General features: G+C 29.1%; 1 protein-coding gene across 1 annotated transcript in view; it reads right to left on the bottom strand.

Annotated features, from left to right (window-relative positions):
- Positions 1-23,145, bottom strand: part of LOC129961093 (uncharacterized) — a 130,784-nt gene that overhangs the window by 8,411 nt on the left and 99,228 nt on the right. The window contains exons 21-30 of the mRNA XM_056074913.1: positions 22,596-22,733; positions 19,647-19,829; positions 16,771-16,902; positions 13,602-13,784; positions 13,303-13,443; positions 12,244-12,435; positions 10,070-10,207; positions 8,229-8,270; positions 6,574-6,756; positions 2,883-3,197 (exon numbers count right to left, since the gene is read on the bottom strand). Coding sequence (XP_055930888.1) covers positions 2,883-3,197; positions 6,574-6,756; positions 8,229-8,270; positions 10,070-10,207; positions 12,244-12,435; positions 13,303-13,443; positions 13,602-13,784; positions 16,771-16,902; positions 19,647-19,829; positions 22,596-22,733 — 1,647 coding nt within the window. The remainder of the gene's footprint in view (positions 1-2,882; positions 3,198-6,573; positions 6,757-8,228; positions 8,271-10,069; positions 10,208-12,243; positions 12,436-13,302; positions 13,444-13,601; positions 13,785-16,770; positions 16,903-19,646; positions 19,830-22,595; positions 22,734-23,145) is intronic.

Genomic DNA, 23,145 nt, shown 5'->3' with positions numbered 1-23,145 from the left:
TTACTCATTGTTTTCAGAAATGAAAATTTTTAAAAACAATGAAATTTCCATTTCATTTTCATTATTTCAACTTCTAATGTAAAACTGGATTCCTGAAAAGGAAATAGATATATATGCACATATTCATATATTGTTTACGTAAAGAAGATATAAACACGAAATGCACATAAATATTTGAGATAAAAATGCCTATGCCCATAAATAACACATCACTAAATAAGTCCATGGTCTAAATAAGAGAAACATTTTTTTTTTCAGCAATTCGATTTTATTCATCAACATACCCTCCTTCAAGATGTATAACATCATACTCTCCTCATTCATTCCAACACTTATAATTTTTCAATGTCTTTTTTGTAGAACGATTTGGCTTTGCTCTCAAAATAGATTTCAGTTTAAGTAATATCTTCTTCATTTCAGCCAAATTTCTTTCCCCGAGTCTTCTTTTTGATATCTGTAGAAAGAAAAATTCTCTGGGGGTCAAATCTGGAGAATGCGGTGGAAGAGGAAGCAACTCGAAGTGTAATTCCTTCAATTTAACCATCGTTTTCATCGACTTGTGACAAGGGACATTGTTTTGGTGGAACAGCACTTTTTTTCTGTTGCATATGAGGCCATGTTTTCCCCTTTACTTCTACACTCAGTGAATCCAACAATGCCATATAATATTGGCTATTGATAGTTTTACCTTTCTTAAGATAGCTGATAAACAAAATACCATGTACATCCCAAACTACAGATGCCATAACCTTACTAACTGACTTTTGAGTTTTTGAACGTGTTGGACGACTTTCATCGGCTACTATCTACTCACCTACAATCTTTTTGATTTAGGATTCATTAATTGTCACATACCTATGCAAGAAATCCCTTTTTAATCTCACTTTGACAACTCCAAAAAGTGCTCTGAATTATCGACGCGTTGTTTTTTTTAGTTCGGTGTGAGCAAACGCGGCACCCATTCGAAAGCAACTTACGCATGCTCAAATTTTCGTGTAAAATTGTAAACACACTCCCTTCCGATATCTTTAAGGTATCACCTGTCTCACGCAACTTCACTTTATGATCTTTCAAAACTATTTTGTGAACTTTTCTTAATGTTTTCCGGAACAACTGCCGATTTTGGGCTACCATAGCGTTCAACAATATCGGTGCTTATATGACCGCGTTTAAATTCAGCATACCAGTCAATAATAAATAATTTCCTGATGTAGAATCTCCATAATGCTTATCAAATCACTGTTTGGTTATAATAGCATTTCCCCCCCCATTAAATAAAATATTTAATTAACGCACGAAATTCTTTTCTATACATTGCTTTGAAAATTACAAAGCTGGGCTCACTAAAACTAATGTAACCTGTAAACTAATAGTCAGAATGTCATAAAATTTTGACACGTATCTTTTGAAGATTGGTACTATTCAGAAATCATATAGGTCTGTCAGTAGCTTTGCCATAAATGTGCCAGACTCGAGACTTATTGAGTGATATGTTATGAGGTTTGAGACAAACCTATCTATGAAAATCTATTGAACTGAATTTGCAATTTTTTGCATCACTAATGCTATGCGAATAATTTGAAGTTATCATAAAAATAATCTTCATACCGCGTATGAATTGTAGAAGCTTTTTTTTTTTTTTTTTTTTTTTTTTTTTTCATTTTGGTTCTAGAGTTTAATAATTAAGCTTCGACATACTCAGCGAGATGGAAAATATAGAAGAAAAGTATCACGATTGTCACATAAACGTCCCTTCACAACATGATGGTCAGCAAGGTATGATAATTATAGGCAGTTCATCGGCCTGGGTTACGGAGTGGAAGAAAGGTATTGGGGAAGTGCCGGGTTGTAAAGGATGCAGGTCTTTCTTTTCTACAGGGTCCTGGTTTTTCTCTCTTCGATCTGTTTATAGGGCGATGAAAGAAAATTGTTTTGTTACCATAGATGTTCTTAAAATACCTCGAAGCAGGTGAAACTCAAAAAAGTTGAACTATAGTAGAAGCCAGTCAACTAGACCGTGTTCATCAAACTGTGAAGACTTAAAACAGTGTCAGTTTTGGAGAAGAACTGTGCTGCTTAAATTATATAACATAAGTGCAAAACACGGAAAGAAATATTTTGGAAATTGCCATAGATAATTATTACAAAAGTTCTTGATAGAATTGCGAGAACAGTTTGATTTATAGGAGGAAAATATTTTAACATTTCTGAAAATAAAGCTTTCAACATTTCTGAAAATAAATTATATAGGCATAATGAAAAAAGAAAAGGCATAATGAAAAAGAGAGGAGAAATCTATTTAAAGAGGTCAAAATTAACCGGGACTTGCTATACGCAATTAACCTGTCCATCTGAAATCTCACAATATTGCTGCACTGGGACTAAAAGCTTATTATCACTTTTCGTAGGACTTCCAGAAAAGGGACCAATTTATCCAAACACTGACATTTCATTAAGAATGTTTGCATTTAATAAACAATCAATGAAGATTCATCTACTGAAAAACCTTTCTCTTCCACTGAAGCATAATTAAAAAGATATGTCGACTTCAATGAAAGCTTTTCATAAACAAAAGTGTGAAGGAAGAACTTTATATATGTAAAACCCTGAAATTTGATAGAAAATCTTTTCATAAGTATTAATTTTATATAGTTTCATAAATAATATAGTTTCGAATTAAAAATATATGATTCAATCCTCATAAAAATTGTATTGAATGCTTCTACTTAATCCATTAGATAATCCAGACTAGCTTATATCGTTTCAAGACAATCACAAGCGTACAAAAATGTTACACAGTAAAATAGCAATTTCTAAGAAATATTATTATGTATTAAATAAACTTAAAACTTTATAAGTATTATTATCAAAATGGTACAAACCATCATATATTAAAGGATTTCCATTTCTGAAGTATACTAGAGCTGGAAATGTTTTAATACCATATCGTTTGGAAACTTGAGGATCATAAATTCTGACAACGCTTATACCGTATAAGTCTGTGTCATCATCGATGTTTTCAAGTTGCATCAGAGCAACTTCACAAGCACGACAATGAGGCTTATAGAAAAACACGGCAAGATATTGTGTTTCTTCAATTAATTTCTCCAGCATTGCTTTGTTTACTGTTTCTATTGTATCATCCGATTTTTGATGCAACAGCCAATCTAGAACTTGATCCTCTTCAGCCAAATCACCTATTGCGGAGCAGTGGCAAAACAGGGGAAAAAAAACATAATTAAAGTTTTGCATTATTTAACAACAACGACATGATAAATGAACAAATAACATGTGTAGCAAAATAAACTGGAAAAAAAAATATTTTCACTAAATTGTATTTGTATCGCATCGTACCTCAAAAGATAAATAGCTTAAATGAAAAGGGAACACTAAAACTGCAAGTCAATTTTGTGAAACTTCCTCTTCATTAATGAAATGATAATTAACATTTGATGAAATGGAAATTGCCTTTAACTAAATCTAGTGGTATCTCGTCAGAGCTCAGAGAAATACAGCAAAAGATATTTCTCTGAGACTGAAACACTTAATGTGTTATTAAGCTTTATAATTAAATCAAATTTTTTTCATCCAGTCCCAGATTAATATATCTACAGTTTCATGAAAATTAATGAGCAGCATTCACTGTATCTATCTATTATTAGCCCATTATCTTCATTATCTATCATTAAAACAAAATTACATTTCGACAAATATCAACGCGATTACTCTAATTTAACGCGACGGCGTATTTTTTGCTGAGCCGCTTGTATGATTAACCTTTGAGTCCGAATCCATGAATACATCATGACCAGGGGCGACTCGTGCATACGCAGTGTGATAATTGCAGAACACTCACCTTTTTCCAGCACGTAAATATAGTAGATGATTGCATAAGTTCATCTTCGATTTATTGATAACCTTTAAACAAACAAAATTTAAACAATATAACTTCATAAACCAAGAATATAATCTCCATTATTTTATATGGAGATTTCCATCAATCTACAAATTTGTCTATTCCTTTTTGAAGAATAAATCTTGGCTTTCTTTGAAAATTGATTATGAGAGAATTTTGAACATTTCCCTCGGATTTTAAATTTTTTGCCATGAAATTATTATGCAAAGACCGAAACAGGTGATAGATAATCAGATGGCGCAAGGACAGGAATTCTTCCGTCCTTGAGCCATATGAAGCCGTGAATGTGGCCATTTAAACTCTTGAAGTTTTTCCAGCATTCGTGCAACATGTGGTTTGACATTTTCGAGTAGGACGACTACATTTTTTTTCCCTGTTTGCCCGGATAGTGCATTTCTATATTCATCTAGTTTCTATATTTACCGTATTCATCGAGTCTAATAAGCAGTTCACAGTATTTGCCTGGCGTGATCAGCTCATCACATTAGCTCAGCCTTTGAGTCAAATGCTGCAGTTTCCACCTGCTTTTTTTTTTCAAATTCTTTTGCATTCAACATTGCTATATAAAATCCACTTCTTATCACTTGTTACCAAAACATCCCCAAAAGACTTTTTATTGTAACGTGCAAAGAGAGAAATGTCCACATCCACGGGATTTTCAGTCAGGATATGCGGTATCCAGTTTGGAAACGTTATCCACATACTTTTCTAACTGGTGAAACGTGATCAACTTATCAATAATCAGCTTCTCCGCAATTTCTCATTTAACATTTTAGGTTATTCTTCAATTAAAGCACTTACAATACCGCTTATAATACTGCTTATACCTTATAAACAGTGGAAAATCGTCCCTGTCTTTACAATACCATTATGAACAGTGGAAGATCGTCCCTGTCTTTACAATACCATTATGAACAGTGGAAGATCGTCCCTGCCTTGGTCGATATTTTTTAAATCACCGTTCCGAAATCAACCAAACCATTTTTTCATAGCCAGCAGAGCAAAGACAGTCCAAGTAAACAGTTTTTTTTTTTTTTTTTTTTTTGTAGTTTTAACCTTATGCCTTTCCGAAATTCATAAAACATTACAAATCGAAAACGAACTATTTTATTGTCGATTTAAAAAAATTGTACTAAAAAAATCGAACTATTTAATCATTATTCAAAGCTGGAGGAACGAAAGACACTTTCACTTTTTAAGTGCAAACAACACAGCCAAACAAAGCATCGGAATTTTCCTATAAAGTATATTCTGACATCATCTATGAAAATCAGACACGAGCTTTAGCAATGTTAGTCATTTCTTTTTTCAAATTTTGTATATAAGTTTTAAATTCATCAAAATCTAACGCAATTTTGCATTTAGCATCAAGAGTAAAATGCGAAAGCTTCTCAACGTACTGTTTCTGACAAAATACTTCTCAAAATATCGAGTTTAGCGCATTTATTTCTAGTACACCATCTGAAGAGGGAAGATAGAGTAATCGAAAACATACATTTTGAGAATCGGAAATAAAGTTTAAACACTTTTACTTTAAGGTTAACTTTCGCGAATCTCAAATTTGAAAATAAATTAAAAAATGAATAGTAATTAATATTTAATGAAAATCAATTAAGAAATGCTGTAAATAAAGATGAAAGTAACATCCTTATATGTGTATTTATTTTAATCATTACACCTTTATGATTTTTATATTGTTCAACTGCAGATGCGTAAATTGAATAAATGACGGTAAGAATTCATTTAACTTCTCGAAACAGTTTCACAAAGCTTACTGTAACTGCAATCAGTTCCAATATTTTCTTATATGCTTTGCATGAAAACGATTTGATTAGAATATTAGATAAATCGAATCTTCTGATTGAATAGATTGTTTACTTTTTTCGACTACTTCTATTAGAACTTTTTGAGAAGAAAAATGTTATAGTAATTCTTAGTTATCAGTCTAATGAAACGTTCAAAGACACACTCCCAGATGTTCTACTTTTCCTGTGTCCTTTAATTAGAAACGACAGAGAGAATAAGATGTTATTCACTCTGCTTTCTAAGGAAAAAAACTCGCCCCTTAACAAGATCGAACGGAGAAAAAATGCTTGAAGCCGAAATTTGAGAAATATATGAAAGTAATAAATTCTTGAGGTAGAAATTTGAGACATTTAAGAAAGTAGTAAATACTTGAGGCAGAAATGACGTATAATCGCAGTACTTAGTCATTACAACGGTTCGGACTGTGATGAAATGACATGCAAATGTAAATAACACATAAACGAAAAACGCATAAGAGATGTTTTACTGTTTATAAAAGATATTCAAGGAACTCAATTTAAACAGTTTTTAACTCATTAGAACCATTTCTTTGAAATAAAAAAATTTTACATGCATTCGAGCTAATTTAATCTGTAGAATCTGGATTTGCTTTTGACATAGGATGTTTCTATTTTAAAAATAATTTGTGCAAATTTTAACGTGAACATGATTTTTAGCATTAATACAGATTATATACAGATATACACAATACAGAGATAATTTTTCTAAGGTGGCAGACATTTTTCATTTTGTTACGATAATTAATCCTTGGATAATAATCAGCATCTATACACTATATGACGGATTATAAATGAAAAATGTTGATCAAAGAAAATACACATTAAACCTACCTTCATATATGCTAGGAACTTGATTTTCAAAGTATACAAGAGCAGGAGTTAATTTGATTCCATAATGCTTCAATATTTCTAAATCTGTGGTCTTAACAAATTGGATGCCATTTCGGTCCGTATCATCATCAATATTCTCCAGCTCTTCCATAATAATCATGCAGTCTTCACATTCCATGGTATCTAGCAAAAGTTTTGTTGTATTTTAAATAAATAACTAGATAAAACTGTTATTTTGAATTTCCTACGATAAACAAAAAATTATAAATTTTAAAACCCGAGTTTTAATATTTGTTTGCGGAATTTCCTACGGTAAACAAAAATTATAAATTCCTGCTAAAAAGTTATAAACCTGATTTCAGATAAATGTAATGCTCCTGGAAACTCTACACAAATGAATAGGATGGAAGTAGTTTTTAAAAGAGGAAACATTATGATACATTTAGACCCTGCAGATAACTATAGCAAAATATTTTCTTATAATTAGAAATTAAAATCATCTGAAAGGACCTGTGATGAGATTTTCCAATTTGCTTTTCATAATTCACTTTTTTGGGGGGGGGGAGGCGGGAGATTTTGAATACATTCAACGCTTCCTGAACATTTTGTTAACTCATCCTTTACTTTGTTACCAGAGAATTCAGAAAGGGAAAAATTTATGGAAAAACAACTCAGTATGGATAATTTAACAATCACCTCATTGGGTATTTTTAAAAATATGATCTGCCACATAAACTTTACATGCATAAAAAAATATATTGAATAAAAAATAGCGAGTTATAAATAAAATATAAATTATACTTATTTTAATATGTACAATAATTTATACATTTTGTATAAAAGTTGTATGATAATAAACTGGCTATTTGTTTTTATAATATGCTATTTTGTAAATATACTTCAATTTTTGTTTACAAATAAAAAGTAAATTCCTAAAATAGTATTTCTATTATTTTGTTATTTATTTTGATTTAGAAATATCATTTATTCTTATATGAAAACACCAGATTTTGGCTTACTAAATAGTAAAAAAATTTGATAAATTAAAATAAATTCACTTGTTTCTTTATTTTGTAATAATGGACTTCAAATGTACTGACCCTTATTTGAATCCGGGTATCTAAAATTTTTTATAGAAAAAAAGTTATGTGAACGGATTAAAAAAAATTAATAATTAAATAAAGCTGTGTTGTAATTTTTATTATTTTAATTGTAATAATTATAGAGAGAGAGACAAAAAAATCAAATAAACTGAATCCTATTTGTTTATCATGTTGAAAATCCCTTTTGTTTCAGAGGATATGATAAATATGATAAAATTTTGAATAATGTAAAATATCAGAATAAGCACAGTTAAATATTTTAAAGAATTCATAAATTCCATTATGAACATAATAATCAAAAATATAAAGTAAAAATGTAATTTATATTTTATTATTCAACATAAAAGAGATTAAAAGCTTAAAAAAAGAGACTCATTCACATTGTCAAAATTATTAAAAATATTTTTTATATTGTTTACTATTTCACTTAATCATTCATAAAAAAAATGTATACAAGTTATCAGTGCTTCCAGATGGAAAAGGTAATTAATTATTATACTTAAAAAAATAAATAAACAGCACAAACAAAAACAAAAAAATTGCATATCTTACCTTTGTTTTCATTGTCACAGTTCGAGCAAAGGTTCTTATCATCTAAAAGAATTTTAAATTTTGAATTATAATTAAAATCGTTCAAAGGAGAAAAACAACATTTTAGCATACTTAATGAATTATATATTATATACCTGCCATAGTGAGGCAACATACATAATATAGTTTAAATCGGAAGTGTAAAATAAGAGCACTGTCTATAAATGGATTTTGTGCAGGAATTTGGAAGTTGTGAAACATTAAGACAGAGATGAAATGTTTTTATTGTGTTCTTTGACATCAATAAGCAAATATAATTCAAAACTAACACTGATTTGAAGTTTTCACGAAATTCTACAATTAAATTTCTTTCCATTTATTATTAACTAAAGATTCAGCTTAAAAATTTTCATTCCTACATTTTTTGCCTCAAAAATGGTAAAAAAAGTTCAAAGATAGGGATCAAAGAACATTTATACAGTCTAAATAGAATCATAAATGGCAAATGTTTAAGTCTTAATTTAAATTACATTACGTCCTTAAAAAAACCTTTCCCTAAAGTACAGAACTTGGAATCTTTTGAGATATTCTACTTTCTAGTCAATGCAATTAACAACATGAATGACATAGGCTAATATAAATTCAGAAAGAAAAATAAGTTAAAAATATCGTTCAAAAACATAAAAAAATGACTTATTATTTTTATTTAATAAATAAGTTTGTTGTAGTGTTTTCTTCAGTAACAACATCATTTTGTTGCAAAATGATAACTAATGATGCTAATTATTGTAATGTGATAATTTGTGTTATAAATATAAAATAAATTATTATAGTGGACACCACTTGTAATGATAAGTATATTCAAAATGCTTTAAAAATATTACAATTGTATAAGTATACAAGGTCAGCAGAAGAAACAGACCACACAACATCATTCGTATTATTCAATCGTTTTAATTCAAACAGAAAAATCAATACAATGTATAGGATTGACAAATATTTAATTTTTTATACTTTCTTAAAAAAATATCGAGACTACTGAATTGTCAAGCATTCTTTGGATAAATCTTTCATATGAGTAATGTTCAGTTAATTCACCATGGTACTGGACTGATCTTGGGGAGGGGGGAGGTAAGATACAGTTTTCAATTTCACATCACAAGAATTTACAGAAGGACAAGGGAATTTTTAATTTTTTTTATTTCTCTACACAAAAAGAATGTTGGAAGAAAATAAGTACTTATCATTATAACAGTTACTGACACTTTTATTTAAGTTAAAATAACGTGAAAGGGATATCAAATTAATTCTTTTATTATCTGTTTTTTTTTTTTTTTCTTTAGGAAAGTTTACAACGAAGTAGAAACTGGAGACAAATCCTTTACGCGAAGAAAGTTTTGCAAATCTCGATTAGTAACAATGATGAAATGCTTATTTATATACTAAATACTTATTTAATAAAATTTATATACTTAATACTTTCTTAATAATTTTAATGAATTACAATTATTTTAATTATACACCCTAACAATATAGAGAAAAATCACTTATAATAATCAAAATGAATTTTTAAATAGTCTGAATTGTTTTATGAAGCATAAAATAGCCAACTGGTTAAAGTTTTAACCATAACCACAAATAACTTTTTTTTTTTTTTTTTTTTGCAAAATTTAAAATTTTTGATTCGATTTCTCAATGAACTTTTTGACACCAAGAAAGATTAATTTTAAAATTGAGATAAATTATATCTAAGCCATAACTGCTTCGATAAAGATTAAATAATAAAAGTTGTATGAAAATAAATTATCTACAGAGGTTTCCAAACATGTTTTAGATAATAAAAAGGTTTAAAAAAAACTTACAAAAGAAGACAGCCAAATGATCAGCAGTTTCAATTGCTTGCCTTAATTCATCACCTTCAATTTCTTCAATGACATCAGCACCAGGATCTTTTTGAGTAAGTAGCCAACCAAGCATGCGTTCTCCATTCTTCATATCACCTGCAGTGAAGCTAGAATTATATACAAGACTAGAAAAACTTATATTAGTCGAAAATTATATATACGACATTTCATCGGCAATTTAGAGTTAATATATAACAGATGCCCTTAAAACCAAATTTTAAATTAAATAATTTTGCTAATAATAGTACTAAAACAATATATAGATTGTCCACTCTAATTGCTATCCAACAACTAATTTCTAAATCAATAGAAATAGCCACATATTTCCAATTAAAAAAATGTTTGACATGAAGTAACGAATAATTTTTTTATGCTGTGGAGTCAATATATGTTTTATTGAAAAATTTAGGAAACCTAAATTTTATATAGTGCTCCATTCCTGTTAATTATATTAAGTAATATACCTATGGTGTACTAAAATATTAAATAAAAGAGTTCTACATATCTGAGATTAAAACTGTCCAAGTTAAGAGGCTTTTAATATCACTACTTATGATAATTTCAAACCATTTCAATGGTCGTCTTGAGGAAGAGTCGAATGCGTTTACTCCAGGCGGTCATGGACTGATCTAAAATAATGAAATTAAAAACTGCTTGATTCGGTCAGTTTTGAACGTCGACAAATGGAACTTTTTTTTATTTAAAATATTAATGTGTCAAGATTATTTTACTAAATTATGATTAATAGGATTAAAATGTACATTTCTGAATCTTTTCAGTATTACATTTATTGATCCAAGCAACCTAAAAAATAATTCATTTACAACATTTTTCCAACTAGAAGAATACAAGACATATTTCAAACGATTTAGGAATTAGCCATTAGGCGCAATTAGAGTGGGTACCCTGAATATTGTATATAAATATAGAAAAAAAATCTAATATTCTTTGCACTGTTAATTATTGTAAAAATGAATTAGACTTAGCTTTGTTATAATTATCATGAGTATCAATAAAATATTCATGGTACTGCCTATTTGCACATTGCAAATGCCTGAATAGTTTAAAAATTTAAGTCGGTATTCAACAATATGGGCGGTATAGCTAGCTTGTCGCTCATGACAATTGTTTATAAAAGCATCTTTCCCAAGTATATATTTCAAAGAGAATGATTGGTTAATTTTCAAATTAAGTTCTGGGATTCATTTGATTTTCCAAACGATTTTAAATCCGATTCTTCATTTGGACTACTTTTAATTATTCAACAGATTTGAATCAATAATTTCGTTTGAAGTAAAGAAACATTGAATCATATAGTTAATTTTGTTAGGCTAACTAAAAAAAATAAAGAGAAATACTTAGAAGTTTACTCCGATTTTTTGTAATTGAATAGTATCTTAGAATGAAAAAATCTGTAATATTTTACATATTATGTATCTCATCCAAAAATAGTTGATTATAGATAATAAGAGCATAACTGTATTTGGATTTTACGAATTTTAAACAATTTTTTTTGTATGTTATTAGTTTAAAATGAAAGACTTCCGTTGTTTCCGTGATCTATTTTCATAATTTAAGAAAGAAAGAACAAAGAGGAATTTCTATTGACACAGCTCAAATAAAAATAAAGATAAATAAAATTTAGGAAATAAGAATGATTTAAATTAGACGCGAATTAATTGAAAAATTGATATTCAAAAAGAATATAGAATCTCACAAACGAACTTGTACATATTAAAATATGTGGGATTTTGTAATTCAAAAATCTGAATAAAAATTATTATTTCCAGTTCTTTCTTTAATGGTACAAATATAAAGATTTTTCTCAAGTCACATGTGGGGAATTTTGGCAAGCTCATAAGTCATTTGATAGAATATACAATAATATTCACGGCTCTTTTGAACACTAAAACATAAACATTCTTTCGGAAATTATATTATAAAATAAGAAAATAATGGAAAAAAATTATTCATCTTTACATTCAATGTGTTATTAAATCACTGAAATTAATTTAGAATTTTGAGCACAGAATCAAAAGCCAATGATTAAGAATAAAGACAATTTCAACAAAACAGTAACAACATATTAATTATAAAATAAGATACAAAATTCCATTTGAATGTAAAAATACCTGCATAAATTATTGGTTCTGAATCTATTCCTCTGAAGAATAATATAGCTGGGAAAGCAAATACACCATATTTTTTAGCAAAACCACTGTCATCAATTTTTACTATGTGTATTCCTTCTGCTTCAGCTTCATCGTCAATTTTTTCAAGTTCATCTAACACTTTGCCACATGTTTTACAGCCTAGATCAGAATCTGAAAAAAAAAAAAATAATAATGATATGAAAGAATATTGAGACTCTGCTATATATATATGCATGCTTGATTCATATTCAAGCCAAGATCAAAATTTCATAACTATCGTTCATTACCGCCATTCAAGGTATTCGCGGCCCTTTTTATGCCGGAAAAAAAGGAGTAAATTAATCGGTGGGTATGCGAAAATGATTCGGGAAGGTCACTCCCGTTGGTTTTTGTTTAAGAATTGAAAGGTATTTGAAAACAGTAATTTAGATGAAAATGAATCTATCTTTGTCTTCCAACTTGCTGAGAGGAATTTTTTTTAAAAAAAGCTTTAGCTATTTATTTTCTTTAAAGATTATGAAGATTTCAAGGAAAAACTTTTTATTGTTAGGAAAATACTGTATGCATCGATTACAAAGTCAAATTAGTGAAGAACGAAATCCCTTTTCTCTTCAAAAACAACAAGGACGTTTAAAGGCAGAAAAAGTCTTCAACAAAATAATCATAAACAAAAATATAACGTAATTTGAATAGACATTTAGTTAGTTAATGATGCTTAGGATTTATAAAACCTTTCCATTCCCCTTCAACACATTAAGAAGTATTATGTTAAAAGAGTCAACTAATTTAAGTAGCACATAATTTGCAATCAAAAATATGAGTACAAAATTTCTGACAAGGGAAGTGTAATTTCTATATTTGGTTTCGATGCTATTTTAGAAAAGTCCGCCTCTGGAAAACACCTAAAAATTTCAGCGTCAGGTACACAGTAGGCTTAATCCACTCCTGTGTACAGTTGTATATAACATTTGCAGGCAAACAGGAAAATGAAAAGCATGCATTAACATGAAGTTTGGTAATACAACCTTTTATACTTACAGAAGAAAACTGCAACATAATCAAATCTTTTCAACACTCTTTCAAACATTCGTTTGTTGACTTTTTCAATAATATCACTCACAGCCATATTCTCAGGGCTAATCAACCATTCCAGTACTTCCTCTTCATCTTTCAACTTGCCTAAATAAGCAAAAGAATTAGGGAATAACACATACAAGAGAAATAATTAATATTAATTTTTAGAAATTCCGTGAATTCAAGATATGCAAAGAAATGAAAATATATACTTTACAGATAACGAAAATTGTAAAAAAATGTACATGTTTCCATCAATATACCTGGGTATTTAATTGGTTTCCCATTTCGGAAAAAGACAAGCCCAGGAGGGTTTTTAATGCCATGTTTCTTAGCCATAAATTTATCTGACATTTTAATAAGATGAACATCATATTCACTGCAATCATCATCAATTTGCTCAAGATGGTGTGCAACCTCCTCACTTTCTTTATCATTTTCAGCATCTGAAAATTTTAAAACATGAAAATTTATATTAAAATAAAGCTATAGATTTTTTTAGTTAAAATTTCCTATGTGCATAATAGATTAAATAGAAAAATATCAAATTTATACAATTTTCATAAATTCTAGAATGTGGAACTCTAAATCAATGATCAATTAAAATTTTAAATTCTAATGCCTTGTTTTTGGATTATTACCTTCATCAGCTATTAAATTTCGTTAAGAAATATTTTTAAACACATTGAAAATATCTTACAATTTGTTGGGTAATTTTAATGGGTATCTTTGTTAGCAAACTAAAAATTTAACAACAAATATTAAAGAATTAAAATTAAATGGAAAATTACAGTTATATTATGAATAATAATAATAATAATAATAATAATAATAAACCTCACCTAAGAGTCACATTTTTTTTATGTTCAATACAGAATGATGCTGAATTCTGTTTGTAACACATTAGTTGTTTTTGTTTGTAACACAATAGCTGACAAAATTGTAACAATTGTTTGTAACACATTAGCTGACAAAAAAGAATATAAGCATCACAAATTTAATAAAGAAAGATTAATTAAGAGATAAAATCTGACTTAAACAGACCTACTGCAATCAAACAATAGATTTTTTAGTTTAGTTATATTAACGTCCCATTTTAAAGCAACATTAGGGATATTTAGGGACGGAACTCGTACTTTTAAACCGCAGTCAGATGAAAAGGACGATCCCTGAGCAGGACCCTCCTCTCCAAACTTCCCCACCACACCAGCGGGAGGACGTTTGGCCGCGACGGATTTAACGCGCACCAGACCCGTTTAAACGATGGTTCTTCGGTGGAACCGGGTCTCGAACCTGAAACTTCGAAGCCGAGACCTTACCACCAGGCCACCCCGGCCCATCAAACAATAGTAATCCACCAACAAGTGTACAAATTTTTGAAAGGAAGGATATAGAATATTCAGACAACCAGTTATATATAAGAGACCACGGAATAGGAAAAATATATATGCATTTCAAGAAACTACACCTACAAAATGAATTTTTTCAGAAGCTTGGAAAAATTTATATAAATTATGCAGAACTTCTCAAAAGTTCAGAATACACAAGAATTACGAAAACGTAGGTCAAAACTGCAGATGGTACTAGTCTATTCTTCAAAAATATAACGTATTTGTATTTCTGAAACCAGATAACTTTGGAACAGTGCAAATGCAAAGAGCAATTTATTCTCAATTAGAACTCCGTATGAAGAAAAACAAAAACCTAGTCTACACAGGAATGTCGCTGTTCTTTGGCGAATAAAATTTCTAAAATACTTTTTAGTATATCAAGACTAAGAATTTCAGTGTCATCTGCAAAGGAATAGATGGAGAAAGAATTCATCAAGGCAATAAAGAATTTTTACTTTTACTTACATTATGGATTAAGATAAAATTGTTAAATCAACTTGTTAATGTAAAAAGTTAAGTTCCCGACAGTTTATTTAAGCTGAGTCTAGTTTCTGCAGAAGCAACATACAAAGTCCTAAGTAAAAAAAATGATAGAATTTAAATGGCATTTTAAAAATGAAATGAATTTTTATAAGGCATAAATGAGACTTTTTCATATTTACTGAAATATAAATAAGCTGAAAAAGGAATTCAGGGACAGAATTAAATAGTTCAAAAATAAAATCTTATTTAAAAAAATTTGGAAAGACAAGAGAATATGCTAAAATAATTTGTTACTGAGAACAAATTAATATAAAATATACATCGAAAAAAAAACTCGCTTTCTTCTCAAAGAAACATACTCTTGAAGAGAGCAAAAGCACTTCACTAAACACATTACAAAATATGATTCATGGCATATTTTGTAATGTGTCATATGATTCATGGCAAAGAAAAAACTTTTAAAATGAAATCTGAACTTTTTATGCGATATATACCAGAACAGCCTTTGCTTCTTTTATTAGGAAAACAAGAAACAAGGGGGGGGGGGTGATTCAGAATTTAATTAGTTTATTTTTCTATTAGAAAAGGTAAAAAATTTCAAACTTAAACCAATTGTTGATTTTTTTTAATAAATCCTCTGCATTTATTACTTTAAGGAATAAACCCTATTTAAGACGATTCAAAAAATTTTGGGCTCCAGAATTTATAATTACACATGCCAGCCACAATATATTTCTCATTTTTCTCATATTGTAAACTGTTGTTAAAATGTAAACATAAAAAATTTCTTGCTTACTGAAAAGCATAATGCCAATTTCCATTTTTAAAAAAAAATTATTTATATATTTTTTATAACACTCAAGAATTTGATGATGCCAAGAGCACTTAGCTTTAATAATTCTTTTCTGTTAAGTATGACTCTCACAAAAGTAATGACTCTCACAAAAAAAATCGCATAACAGTTTTTAGATTTTGTAGCTTTATTTTTGTCTACACAACCGAACACTTTTCTCGATTTGAGAAAAAAATTTTGATTGAAAAAGAGCTCCTGGCTGTTTTCAAAATCTAGGACTTTAATGAGATTTTTATATCTGAGAATAAAAATTTTTATTTCTAAAAAATTTAGAAGAGTTGATGTGAAGATAATAGAAAAAGTTTTAACAAAGTTAAAATATTAATATTATACGCCAAATAATTTTCTCAACACTTGCATTGCAAATATTATATATAAGCATTTACAGATAGATGAAAATAAAAGCAGTCTTCCCATTGAAAAAAAAAAAAAATTCAAGAGATATATTTCTATGAGTAGTAAATCAGAGATGTGTGTCCTTATCTCATTAAAGTAAAAATATTAGTTGGTGTATGTTAAAGAGGAATAAAATTAACAGAATAACTTTCTTATTTTGAAAATTTAAGGGAATTTTGAAAATTGAATTAGAACAAAGCATTTTATTTTCAGTTGTTGCTATTAAAAAATTAAAATTCACCAGATGTTTCAAAACTAAATCAGAAAAAGTAACTTCATTACTGATATTTCATTCAAATGAAATCTTACAGAAAAGCACAGCAAGAAATTCTTGATCTTCAATCAACTTGAACAACATTTCTCTGTTTACATTTTCAATGGTGTCTTCATTTTTCTGTGTCAAAAGCCAGTTCAAAACTTCTTTTTCTTTCATTAAATCTCCTAGAAAAAGAAATTAATTATTACTTTTAGAAATAACTGATTCACATTACAATATAATGAATTGCTTACATTATTAAATTGGCAGAACAAAAACATTTTAAATTAAACTATCAGGGCCGAAAAAATGATGATACGGCCTTGATAGTATTAAAATATTTCATTTTTTGACTGGAAACTGCCTAAAGGCCCTACAAATTGAGGGGACTTGCTTCTTTTTATGTGGTATTTTCAAGTAATTTAATTTTTTCTACAATTTAATTTACAAATGCCGTGTACTGAAAGCTATTCAAATTAAATTCAATTATCGTATTAATTTCTGAACATTAAAATTATTTTCAAAATTTAAGTGCCTTTTTTTTTCTTTTTTTTTGCAGTTAACATAAAAGTGAACAGCCCCATTAAACTTTGAATTAAAATTAGTGGCATAAATAGAAATTATAGGGTATTAAAAATTAAATTCATCATTATTAGATTGATTTATTAAAGTATTACGTCTTCTGACACACTTAATTTTTCATTTAAAATCTCTGAACGAGATTTTAAGGATCTAATAATTTAGAAGAAAAGAGAGAATAATTCAATATTTATTTATATATTATTTTATCTAGCTTTCTTCTATATTATAATAATAATAATTTATAAAAAAAGCAGTTCTTTTTTTATACTGTGGTTAGTTTAAAACTGTTTATTTCAAGAAGAAACACTGTAGTACCTATGCAATTATAATACCTCAGAATGAGGTCACCTATGACTACAGACGCCTGGGATTTTAATAATCTCTATCATCCCTTAAGTACACCACAATTAGAGCATTTAAAACACGTTTAGTTATCTAAGTTTTTCGTAATAGTTATTATTTCAAAATTAAAATTAAATTAAAATCAATAAAAATATTTGATTTTGGGAGAAGGGAAAAGGAAAAGGGTCATACGAAACTGGCACTGTCTAAGAGCCTCTACACAATTTAAGATGTCTGTAAATTAAATTCTGAATTTTTAATAAAATTTTTTAGTTCAAATTCTGTAAAAATTAATCTAAAATTTGAGTAAAAATTAATCCAACAATTAAAATAATATTTAGAATTACACGAAACTCAGGTGTTTAAGTTTAAGCTTCAATTAAAACAAGTTTCAATTATATTTAACCTCTCTAAGATGATTCTTGCATCTTCAAGCTTTACTTATCTTTAAAATCATTTGATACCACCAATGAATTCTTTGGGAATATACAAGGCTAAAGGTTAATAATTTTATTTCCCATCTTTTAAAAAAATGTTATAAAATAATTATTTATCCACCTCTTTCTCATGCATAAAAAAATTTCATTCAAAAATGAATTCATTATGCTATATACACTGAGGTGCCAGAAAACTGGTACAATAATCTTATATCGTGTAGAGCCCCCACGAGCAAGCAGGAGTGCCACAACAAGGCGTGGCAGGGATTAAACTAATTTATGAAGATATTCTGTAGACAGTTCACACCATGATTCGTGTAGGACGGTCCACAAAGCCATGGAAGTGCGAGGTGGTGGATATCTCCTAAGCACAGTACATTGCAAAACAACCCAGATATGCCTTATAACGTTCATGTTAGAGGAATTAGGAAGCCAAGATAGAAAACGAAATTCAGAAGAGTGCTTCTCGAGACATTCCAAGGATGCCTCGAGTAATGCGCCACCCCACAGGTCTAGCTACTATAGACTTGTAGGGTGGCGCATTATCCTGTTGGAATTGTCTAATTCCATCGGAATGCACACAGGACATGAATGGATGCAGGTGGTCAGAAAGAATGTTAACATACCGCTGACTTGTTATGGTCGAGTCTAGATGTATCAACGATCCCATTTCATGCCAACTGCACACACCATCACAGAATCTTCACCAGCTTGAACAGCTCCTTGGAGGCATGAGGGATCCATGGATTCATGAGGTTTTCTCCACACCCGTACATGGCCATCCGCCCGATACAATTGGAAACGTGACTCGTTAGACCATACAACGTTTTTACAGTCCACTGACGGTGCTGACGAGCACAGGCGAGGCACAGAGCTTTGTGCCGTTGAGTCAATAATGGTACACGAGATGGTCTGCGGCTGCGAAAGCCCATATCAAATAGGGAACGTTGCACAGTGCGTACGCTGAAACTTGATGGGCCTGCATTCAAATATGCAGCAATTTGGAAGTATTGAACGTCTATCTCGTGCAACGATTCTTTTCAGCAGTCGATGATCCCATTCTGTCATTTTTTTTCGGCCGCACTGCTGTCGGAGATTTGAAGTTTTACAGGAAACCTGATATTTGTGGTACTCCCTTGAAATGGTAGTGCGCGAAAATTCAAATTTCATCGCTACTTCGGAAATACTGTGCCACATCTCTCGTGCACCGACGAATCTTCCCCGTTGAAAATCACTTAAATCTTGATAACTTGCAATTATAACACCAAGAATCGATATAATAACCTCCTCAGACATTTGCTGTTTTATATACACACTGTCGACCACATCGTGTTACGCTTATTGGTTGAACACTTCCATTATTTGTATACGAACTAATATACCAGTTTTTCTGGCTCTTCAGGAAGATATATATTTAGTAATAATAAAGTACTTATTATTTATTTCACATTTAATTTTGATTTATAACAACAGTAGTTCAGGATAATCGTACAAGAGGAGAACATATCAAAGTACAAAAATATTTGAATGTAATTATTTTGACGATTACTAAAATATTAAGTATTTACCTGAGTATATGCTGGGTATTTCATGCTCAAAATATACCAAAGTTGGAAATTCTGTTACACCAAGCTCTTCTGCCAGTCTGACATCATCAGTTTTCACAAAATGTATTCCATGGCGATCTGTATCATCATCGATCGTTTCTAGTTCTTTAATTATATTTTCACATTCGGTGCATCCTTTTTCATCTAAAAATATCAACTTTTTAAAAGTAATATCAAGCAGAATAAATGCATTTATTATTTATAATAGTTTGAATTAATAATGGACGACATTCTACATATTAGAATAAATAAAAATGTGCTACCATTCTGAATTATTCTATTGGCAAAAAGTTACATGAAAAACCCTGTTATTTTTTTCATAATCAGTTGAAAAGTGTGCAATACAAGAAATACGCTAACAGATAACTCACACATCTACTAAGAAACATTTTTTAGAATGTGTTATAAATTTGTTCATCATTTTACCAAAGATCTATTAATAGCTTAGAATACAACATTTATGTGAGCATTTATTTCCCCATAAATCATTTTGAATTTTTAATAATAATAACTTGAAATTAAACATTTCAAAACAAATATTAAAAATAAATTTTCAAATTAGCTGCAGTTCAAAAAGTTTTATTTGATATAACAAAATAAATTGATATATATATTTTTTAATATTTTAAAGTCCTCAAATCTGTAATTTTGTATTTCGTTATTAGGTAAATGTGAATTTAAATAGATACAAAAAATAACATTAAAACACTGAATAATAATTTTTATAAATCTAAAGTTTTGTGAAATTTAAGACAATTATAATAATATTCACAAACCATTTAGAACTTATAACAAAAATAATAAATTGTGGAACCTATACAATGTTGGAAGTAGGAAAAATGAAAATTCTTACATAAAGTAACTTCTTATCATAACCCTAGCTTTAACCTACAAATGAAAAGGGTTACTGAGACACTAATCCTATTTATTAAGTCACAAAATATTCAAAAATCTTCTGAGCAAGTGCTATTAACAGATAAAAATAAAATGAATATTTTCAGTTCACCTAAGGACCTTGAATTTTGTATTCATCTTTAATGTAATATGCCAACTGTATAATAAAATATAAAGATTTTAAATTCAAACATTCGTTAAGATAGGTCAGAATGAAAATTAAAAAAAAATTCTCTTTATTTATTTTCATAAAAAAATACTGCTGCAATGTAAAGCGTCTGTTATTTAATTTCATATTATTGTTCAATGTAATTAATTGATCGATACAAATGAATAATGCATCATGTTAGAGTTAATTTCTTATATTGCATAGAAATCAAAGGCAGTTACGACAATAATGTTTATACAAAGACAAATTTGAGGACAAATGAAATGAGTTAATGACAATATTCGAGGATTTTTAGACCGATTGAAAACAACTTTTCATTTAATAAAAACGATTAGAATAAGACATAAAAGAAGAGATAACGCACAACATTTCTAATTTTTCAGTTATATTGCCTGTATAGAAAATTATGCAAAATAATTTTTTAAAAATTTGGAATTTTGTTTCTCTTAATCTGAAAGATTTGACAAAATAAATAATTTGAAGTGCAAAGAATAAAACATCTCTCATAAAGTTGGATATTTAATACCTCCTTAAGTATTCAAAAAGTTATATAATAGTCAGGAATGTATAGAAACGCCACGACTGAGCATAATTGTTGATTGCGATGATTTTAGGAAGGCGATAACTCAAGAATAACAGTCTGATTGGGCACTGACGACTAATAAATGGTAAAATCAATACAAATTCATAGCCGATCAAAATGTGTCGATGAAACAAGTTCGACAAATCACAAATTTTGGAGTTACATTACGAATAATTAAGAATTATTTCATGAATTGTGGTCTTCAATCCAGACGTTCAGTGGCACGCATATCACTTTCTCAAAGGCATCGCCAGAAATGTTTTCAATGATGCCTCGAGAGAACCGAGTGAAGATCCAAATGCAATGTATTTGTGTTCACAGACGATCGCCATTTCTGGCTTGGTAACAGTGATAGCCAGGTCTATACTTTTGCTGAATCTTTTCTGATATAAAAAGTGAATCAACTCTAAACTAAATGGTTTATAAGGTTTTTTTTTTTTAAATGTCAGCAGGATTTCACAAACAATTATTCCGATGCTGTTTATCGCAAATGTTGCACCTAATAGCGACTTAATCCCTTGTGATGTAGCTCATGAAACGGGGAGGCGAGTTTTTTCCCAGTAAAACTGTGCTAAATTTCATACTGAACTGTAATTAGGAACTTTTCATGCTTTTACAAAGTTGACATTCTGACATAGTTGCAACATATAATGTGTTTTTGAATAAACATTTGTGAGATATGACGACATTTGCAACCCTATTAAGTTAAAAAAAAAAATGTTCTTACTGAATAGGCATGAAAAAGTGTGGAATGACACCTGGCACTTTGTATGACAGGGTTCCAGCACAATTTCATGTCTGCCCTCAATAATGAGAAGAGCTCCGTCAAATTTTGCATGTGGCTACCGTACTCCTTAATTTTTTGTGTTCTTGAAATTTTAATGAAATTTATACTTCATTGTAATTAGTTTTTGTTAGCCATTTACATCAAGTCTATGTAATTTCCTTTTGGTACTGGGATTTTCTTTTAAGCCAGTTTACATATTGACCTCAAAGTATTAGTTTTGTATTTGTTTGTTTTATTTACATCAAAAAATTAATTTACATTGACTGTATTAAAGGATTTATATTGATGTCAGTGGAAAGAATCCAGAGTGAAAAGACGTGGAATTAGACAGTAAAATAATTATTATAAATGTCTTGATTTATATTTGTTAATACATTGATTTGGCTTTCTTTTTACACAATACACTATCGCAAATACAAATTAACATTTAAATGCAGACATACACTCAATAAATTGAATTTAGAAAAATAAACTTACAGAAATAAACAGCAATATGTTCAACATCGTCTAAAAGAAGATCTAACATTTTTTTATCAACATATTCTATCACATCATCTTTTTTCTCCTTATTTTCAATTAACCATTTCAGAACTTTATCTTCCTCCATCAAATCCCCTGAAAAAAAAAAAAAAAAAAAAAAAAAACAAGCTTATAACTTGATATATATGTAAAAATTATAATTGTTAATGAATTTGAAACTTTACAGTTCACAACCAATTCCTTCCATTTGAATTTCTTAAGGACGTTGATAAAGACAAGTTACTATTTTTGAGCACCCTTTACAACATTATTACAGGTAATCTATTTGAAACATTAAACCATTGAAGCATTATTAAAGATAATCATATTTCTAAGTAAAATAGAGGAAGGAACCAGAACACCATTGAAATTACAAAAATTACGTCTTAAATAATTATAATTCTGCTGTTCTAAAGATAATAATAAAAGTGAAAATCTGATGATGCAAGACCTCAGAAATACGGAAAATGTAATCATGAATTCCAGTTTAATACAAAAAAAATATTTT

The sequence above is a fragment of the Argiope bruennichi genome, chromosome X2 (assembly GCF_947563725.1).
Source record: "Argiope bruennichi chromosome X2, qqArgBrue1.1, whole genome shotgun sequence".
NCBI classification, from domain to species: domain Eukaryota; kingdom Metazoa; phylum Arthropoda; class Arachnida; order Araneae; family Araneidae; genus Argiope; species Argiope bruennichi.
This window is presented reverse-complemented; position numbering and strand designations above follow the sequence as displayed.